General features: G+C 54.0%; 2 protein-coding genes across 2 annotated transcripts; both read right to left on the reverse strand.

The window, feature by feature from the left end:
- Window positions 1–709: 709 nt before the first annotated feature.
- Window positions 710–3707, reverse strand: LOC112900909 (probable metal-nicotianamine transporter YSL10). The gene is made up of 6 exons (XM_025969683.1): window positions 3353–3707; window positions 2658–2821; window positions 2457–2554; window positions 2210–2344; window positions 1926–2115; window positions 710–1831 (listed from the first exon to the last, which is right to left on the reverse strand). The coding sequence occupies exons 1-6, from the start codon at window positions 3705–3707 to the stop codon at window positions 710–712; spliced, it is 2064 nt and encodes a 687-aa protein (XP_025825468.1).
- A 453-nt stretch (window positions 3708–4160) lies between these two features.
- LOC112901402 (gibberellin-regulated protein 11-like) lies at window positions 4161–5132 on the reverse strand. The gene is made up of 3 exons (XM_025970312.1): window positions 4924–5132; window positions 4687–4735; window positions 4161–4454 (listed from the first exon to the last, which is right to left on the reverse strand). Exons 1-3 carry the CDS (start codon window positions 5053–5055, stop codon window positions 4273–4275), a joined length of 363 nt encoding a protein of 120 aa, XP_025826097.1. The 5' UTR covers window positions 5056–5132; the 3' UTR covers window positions 4161–4272.
- Window positions 5133–8131: the final 2999 nt, after the last annotated feature.

Consider the following 8131-nt stretch of genomic DNA (forward strand, 5'->3'; position numbering starts at 1 on the left):
CGCGAGTGTGCAGCGGCGAGCGAGCGAGTTATATGGATCACATGATTCGCAATGATGGGCGGGGGCGGAGGCGGAGGCGGAGGCGGAGAGGGGAGGGGAGGCCTGGCCCTGACCTGACCTGACCTGACCTGACCCACTCTGGGCTGTGCAGATCCAGAGCCTTCCTGCCCCGGGGGTGAAGCTGAGGCTGAGGGGACCAACCAGATCTCCCACGGGGCATACCAGATATTCCGATCCTCCCTCCGCCTCGCTGTATTATCCTAATATCCCTACTGCTGCTGCTGCCCGCATGAGGCTACTATCTACATGGCATGGCTGCTACTAAAACTGGTTTGCAATGCTGCTGCAGCAGCAGCAAGAACCATGGCAGGGAGGGATTCAGAGATCCATCCATCCATTCATGCGATGCAAGCGCACACCACATCCACAGCTAGCCGGAAAAGGGCACCGAATTCTCCTTACTACAAAAAGGGCACTTCAGACTTCACGGTTCAGAAGCTGAAGCTCAGCTTCGTCAGAGCTGCCTCACTAAACTTCACCTCCCCAAATTCAGCACTTGCTATTTACTGCTCCATCGCTCGCTTCCCTTCCTTCCTTGCAGCTATTTATGCAGCAGCAGTGTGCACCTGTACGTTGGCAGGCACATCGAAAGCATCTTCTGAATCTAAAGCGAACAAGACCATGCATGGCCTATGTTGCTATCCGTACGTCAGTGCTTCATGCCGTGCAGGAACGCGTCGACCTCGACGTTGGCGCTGCGCGACAGGAACTTCATGCATATGGGCGGCTTCACGCCGGCGAGCGCCAGCACCGACTGCGGCAGCGTCCAGATCCCGTCGCCGCAGATGAGCCCCGACGCCACGGGCGGCGCGAACGCCTTGGCCCGCGCCGGGTCCACCCGGTCCCACGCCAGCCGCACCAGGCTGCCGATGCACATGTCGATGCCGAAGTAGGGGCCGAGGTAGAAGGGGATGGCCATGGCCATCGGCAGCGGGATGTACGCCGCCGCCCGGGGCCCCGCGAGGTCGCGCGCCAGGTTGATGGCGATGGCCGCCACGAAGAAGGCGATGCACAGGTCCAGGCAGTGCCGGGGCAGGGACCCCAGCCCCTGCACGCCCAGGATCGCCATGTTCCGGTACACCAGCGCATTCGGGGACGGGTACTCCGACCCCGGCATGCCGATGTCGCGGAACGCGTTGTAGAAGAGCCAGAACACCGACGGCGCGATCACGCACCCCATCGCCGTGCCGATCACCTGGCTCACGAACATGGAACGCGGCGACGCCAGCGTCATGTACCCCGTCTTGAAGTCCTGGGTCAGGTCCGAGGCCGTGGAGACGATGCCGATCATCACGCCGCACGCCGCCAGACCCGCGATGATGCCCCCCTCCGACGCGCCCGCCCAGGCGCCCACCGTGAAGATGGCCAGCTTGCCGTACGTCGTCGCCAGGGACCAGTCCGTGAGCCCGCACCCGTACGCGTTGCAGAAGGCCAGCACGGGCGCGATCACGTACGAGACCGCCACGTGGTACCACTTGAGCTGGTGGAAGATGTGCGGCACCGTCGCGATGGACACCACGGCGATCACCACGTACGCGCTCACCGCCAGCGTGTTGGGGATCTGGTCCTTGAGGAACAGCTCCGTGCGCCGCTTGTCGTCGAACGTCTCCTCCGCCGTCTGGAACGCCATGTCGTCGCCGCCCGAGATCGGGAGCGTCGGCTCCGACATCATCCGGCGCACCTGCACCACCAGCGCGCTCACCGTCTTCGTCATCACCTTGAGGAAGTTGTACAGGCCGTCGCCCAGGATCAGCGCGATGGAGACGAACACCTGCATGATAATATTTTTTCGATCGATCAGTCAGTTACATACCGACGACGAATTGAAGAGACCTGCAAGCAAGAACACGATGGCAGGCACGCACCCGGTAGCCGACGATGCCACGGAGGCTGCTGGGTTTCAGGTTGGCGGGGTACCAGTCGCCCTTCTTCTGCTCGATGAGCGGCCACATGATGCCCCACGAGACCACTCCTCCCAGCAGGACGGAGGCGTTCACGAGGTAAGGGCAGATCATCCCGACGCCGACGTACGTCGCCGAGAAGTCGAAGAAGAACCTGCAAGCAACCAACAGCATAGTACCGTGCATCCACGCTGGCTAACTGAAGCACCGAGAATTCAGTTGCCAAATGCGAACACTTGCTTGCTTACTTCTGTCTGTAGGCCTCGAGGCCCATCGTCGGGAAGGCCATGAAGCCGCAGCCCTCGCCGGCGGTGTAGAACCACTGGAAGAAGCCCCATGTGAAGCTGCCGGCGAAGAATTTCCCCAGCGTCTTGACCTGCCTCCTGCGGCAATCAGTTCAGACGACACAGGCATTCGTGAGGACAGCCACAGTAGTTACAGTCTTACAGAGATCGATACAGTCTCCTCTGCATCAGAGATTAGTCGTCTGCATACTTAGCAAGCTTGGCGCCCTGGGGAGTGTGGAAGCTGTTGATGAGGTGGGCGGTGGCAGTGCCACTCGGGTAGATGAGCTTGTAATCGATGATCATTATCTGAACACAGCAAGCACCATTACATGCATAATCAACCATGATGGGAAGGAAGGAAAAAAGAATTGCGGTGTCAGTCAGAGTTACGCTGACGAATGTGCGTTACCTTCCTGAGGGGCACCACAGAGAAGAGGCCGAGGAAGCTGACGATGAAGAGGAACCCGATCATCCAGCCCAAGGCGGGGTTCTTGATGTTGTGCTCGTCCAAGGTTTCCCCCGACTGCTCGCTGATCCTCTCGCTCATCCCGAACATGTAACTCCCAAACCCGCCTGTAGAATTGGCAGATCATCAATCCTCCATTGATTCGAGTGGGAAGGGACTGAAACCAGTGACGCCCAACAGAGCAAGCTACTCTGCTACTGTCGACACCGAAAAGGAACGAACTGCAGGGTCCCATTCGATTCGTGAATTATTTTCATTTTATGAACCTTTTTGTTTTCCTTGGACTTTTCTACTTTTCAGTTGAACGTGGAAAAACTATATCATCCAGTTTCAAATCAATTTGTGGAAATGCATTTAAATTGCATCGCGTATGACAGATAAATTAGTTGAAGACGAACACAACCGGACCTAACTGGGCCTGAAAGAAGGACAGAAGGTCCAGAAAACCCGGAATGGCCGGCCCACGGTGAAATGTAGAGCACCCAATCCAACAGCCATGCGATGCGGTTTTGCCGTCTTCATCATGAACTGATCAAAGAGATGGATATGGAATTGATTGTGGGGGGTGGGGGGGGGGGGGGGGGGGGTTGGGGGGTGTAATGCCGTCGAAACCGACCGGCGATCGCGCAAGTGCCTACCACTGAACGCGATGCCGGAGCAGGCGACGACGCATGTCTGCACGACGGTGTTCTCCTGGCGGGTGAAGGGGCGGACGCTGGCGACGCCGGCCTTGTCGAGCAGCTTGGTCCAGGACGTGAGGAGGAAGAAGCCGAGGAGCCCCGCGGAGACGTTGAGCGAGGGGATGATCCCGGTGGTGAGGTTCAGCTTCATGACGATGACGCTGAACATGGCGCCCAGGAGCGCGCTCACCGCCAGCGCCCGCAGCGTCACCTGCTCCCGCCACCCGGGCACCGCCCGCCCCTCGAACACCCGCTCCACCGACTCCAACGCCTCGTCCTCGTCCTCGTCCTCGTCCTCCCTCCTCCTCGCCATCGCCGGAGGGAGTCGGTCAGCTTGTGCCGCGGCGGTTTCTCTCCGGCCTGTCGACGGTTCTCTCCTCGATGGATCTCCCGCGCCGTGCGTGTGGCTGTGTGCGGTCGAGCGCGCGTTTGAGGCCGGGGGCTTAGGGTGCTGGGACCCGCTGTCAGTTGGGACGCACGGTCGTCGTCCCAAGTTCCCCTCAAGCGGTTTCGCCGGGGCAAGGGTCGTTTGGTCAGAGTGACACCTATGCCGGGGGTTGCGGTTAGCAGGAGGAGTTCGCGTCGGATCCGATTCTCTCGGCCATCATCTCGCTCTCTCGCTCGCGTGTAGGAGTACTCGCCACGGTCGTCGCACCTGACCGCGCCTCCCCAGCCATGCACGAAGAAGAAGAAGAAGAAACAACATGAACCAAGCAAGAAACTGGCCGGCCGGCAGGGCATTCATAGCGTGCATGATGCACATAAACCATCCATGGTAACATTATTGTTCGTCGTACACACGTTGCGCACGACTAGCTAGTAGCTAGTACACAAGAGAGTCGTTCTTGTTCTTGTTCGTCACCGGCGGCCGGCCGGCGTCAGGGGCACTTGGGGCGGCCGCCGCGGGTGGTGATGGCGGCGTAGCAGGGGCACATGTGGTAGTTCCCGGAGGTGCCCGGCGGCACGCAGTTGCAGCGCGCGCAGCAGGACCCGCACGCCCTGTTGCACAGGTTCGGCCGCGACGACAGCGCGCACCGCGACGCGCACGCGCTCCGGCAGTCTGAAGACAGACAGAGACGTGAATCCAGTGAGCCAGATCGGAGTATTTGCCAGGGGAAAATGCTGATCTACTACCGTGCTGAAGAGATAGCAGAAAGGTCTCTGAATCTAAAGCACTGTGTACTCATTGGTCAGTAATGATGCATCACCTCTTAATCGTTCGTTCTCTTGTTATACGGAAAGTAAAAAAAAAACGAAGAGCAGTTGATTAGGTAGGGATAAAGTGGACTTACCGATCGGGTTCATGGGGGACGGTGCAGGAGCAGGACTCCACGGCACCTGCGCAAAAGCATCCTTACTTTCATCAGAGTTCTGATCGAGACATACGCTGCAACTCCACAGCGAAGGGATTCGCAGTACAGTGTTCAACTGTTTACTGCACATCGAGTGCCAGGTTTGCGTGATCCTTCCATGCCTGAAAGAGACCCTGTAAAAGACAAAGAGTAGCAAGCACGGAGTAGTAGTATCCGACGCTCCTGGTTGGGATCAACAGCGGCGATGGCCTCAGTAGTTTCTGCGCCTGCGGCGACGCCCAGACCAAGCAGTAGGAGAAGGAACGCACACGCACCAGCACAACGATCCCGGCCGGACGCCGCCGCCATGGTAGAGAGTTTGAGCAACACGAGGCACACCGCACAAAGGCAAAGCCGCGTAACAACTGGAGACGGTCTGCAGGAGGTCGAACTGATCTAAATCACCTCTCCATGCCCAGGCGCAGGTCCAAATAAATATGAAGGCCTGGTTGTCGTGACAGTAGGGAGTGAGGTGGAAAGGGTACGATGCGCTGAAAACAACAACAGCTAGAGCAGTGATGGTTCCGGTCTTCCGGACGCCACGGCGGCGGTTCGGCAGTTTCAAGCTAAGCCATGCAAGTGCGGCGCAGCCCTGCAGCTCCTGCGCGGGCCGCTACGGCTTGGAGGAAAAGGCCAGCCTTTCCCCCCGGTCTTTGAGACGCCGGCCGGGGGTCGGCGACAGGTGTGTTTGGACTTTTGTCCGCGCAGACGACAGGTTCGAACGGTTATAGTGAGTAGCTTTTTTTTGTCGATCTTGGCCTCATCTGCCTGCCATCTGGTCATCAGGAAGACTAGCTGCATTGCACTCTTGCTCTCTTTTGGTCTTTCGCGCGTTGTTTATTTTGGAGGCCGAAGCCGCCGATCGTCTCGGACACGAATGTCCAGTAATTTACAGCAGAGTTACGTTGTACATACAGCTAAAATTCCTTGACTAAGTAAACAAATGCGATCGGTCGTCCATCTGCGGTGACACCGTACCGAGTTAACGACTCAGAACCGACGTTCCACGAGAGCATGGCTAATGGTTTAGCCAGCTGCCGGCGGAATGTAATAGCCACGTCACATTGAGCCTTGGACACAGCCGGTCCTTATAATAGAGTTGGCTATTTGGTTGGCTAAGAGAGTCATCGCATTTAAGAGCAAGCACGTAATGTAGGCATGTACATACAATCTGATGTGATCAAGATCTTTATGGCCATATATGAATCAACACAATACAGAAACCACACATGCTTATCCAGGGACCATTGGGATATACCAAACACATGAATAAAAACATAATTCTTATTAACTAGTAGATAACATGATGACAGATATCACCATAACACTAACAATAAGTATTACAAAAGTCACTGGTTATTGATCTAAACGACGACGATAAAGTCACAACCATGCTTGGATCTTCGGTAGAAAGGAGCAGCCAAGTTGTTTTGTATCAGCAGTTCAGTAGCAACACTGCAAGTTGAAAAGTGGAAAAATGAATAAACCTGAAATAAAAATCTTCGATGAATGAACAAAACAAACTCTAATAGAGAATGTATACCTATAAGGAACACCATTAGCCAGCAATGATCACATCATGGCAAGGTTCTGAAATATCAGATGTTTGTAAGAAAACATGTTGATGAAATGTTAATTGGAAAAAATAGAAATGTGCAGTAGTATTATACCAAGATTAATTATGATGCCTATTTCTAAACCTATGCCATATGTGCTCAATGAGATCATTTTTCAGTTGGGTATGCTGCGGACGTGAATGGAGAGCAGCTTTTCTACGTAGCACATCAGCGAAGCACAAATTGCCACCAACATTCACTTCAGGAGGTAGAGCAAATGATGCCCCTGGACTCTCATTCAAGTCAATGTGGATGGTCGCCTTTTCTTTCTCATCTTCCACTATCATATTGTGGAGAATCACACAGGCTAACATGATTCTCCCAACACTCTTGCGCTTCCACAATCGTGCAGGCCGACGAACAATGGTAAAACGTGACTGCAGTACCCCGAAAGCACGCTCCACATCTTTTCTTGCCCCTTCCTGCTGCTTGGCAAAAACCTTATGCTTCTCAGCTTGGGGAACCGGTATAGTTTTTATGAAGGCAGCCCATTCTGGGTATATACCATCAGCAAGATAGTAACCTATGTTATACTCATTACCATTGATTGAAAAATGAACTTGAGGGGCTTCTCCCTTTAGTGCATCAAAAAATAGTGGAGACTGGTTCAACACATTGAGATCATTGTGAAAGGACCTCAAGATGCCTAGAGGGGGGGTGAATAGGCTAATCTGCAACTTAAAACACTTTCAACACGGTTAGCAACACAGGAATCCGGATACTCCGGATATATGTCCGGATACTCCGGATATAGAGTCCGGAGTTTCCGGATATAGTGTCCGGACTATCCGGGTATGAAAAAACGTGCTACTAATCACTGTTGTAGATGCTGTAAATTGGATCAGGTAAATTTAGATGAACTAGGGGTACCTCTGAAGTGTTTCTCACCAGTTTTCTTTCTCGTGAGACTTGTACAAAAGTAGATCGGCCTCAAACCCTAAAAGGTTAGTCTCACAAGCAAATAATCACAAGCATGAGGTAGAAATATGAGAATGACACAGAATTTGTTTCCCGAAGTTCACTCCCAAAGGAGCTACGTCTCCGTTGAGGAAGAATTCAAGAGACGGTGCTCAAGAACTCCTATGCTCCTCTCCCAAGGGTGAGACCAACGCTCAAACCCTAGGGTAACTTACTATGAATTCCTCGGAGAGGAATGAGGATTACAAACCAGCTGTGATGCTCACAAATCAATCACGCAATCACAAGCGACGCCTAGCCGTCTAGGAGCTTGGAGCTCCAAGAGTAATAAACTAGAATCCACGGGCTAGACTTGGATTGATGTGCTCAAGAGATGAAATCAAAGCTTACTTGCACAATCTTACTTCAAACCCCAACGAAAATCACTCAAGAATGGAGCAAATGGGGAGTGAGAGAGCTCTCTTTTGGTTTTCTGCAGTTCTGGTCGAAAATGAGCAAGAGAGGGAGAGAGTGAGAGGGGGTATGGGAGTATTTATACCCCCTCTCCCAGAAACTAGCCGTTGGGAGAGCGGTACCCGGAAACTCCGGGTATTTGTCCGGATACTCCGGACATATGGGTCCGGAGACTCCGGACCAAACTTGTTTTGCAGACCGGAAACAGTAACCCGGACACTCCGGGTATACGTCCGGATACTCCGGACAATCTGTCCGGACATTCCGGACTAGGACCCGGACACTCCGGGTTTGTCACTGAATTTCACATTTAAGACCCCTTTTTAGTGTTGAGATGGTTTCTTTATGATTTCTGTGGGTTCTCTTGAGCACAACTACCATGTCTACACTAGTGGATC

Source organism: Panicum hallii, chromosome 7 (genome assembly GCF_002211085.1).
Source record: "Panicum hallii strain FIL2 chromosome 7, PHallii_v3.1, whole genome shotgun sequence".
Lineage (NCBI taxonomy): Eukaryota > Viridiplantae > Streptophyta > Magnoliopsida > Poales > Poaceae > Panicum > Panicum hallii.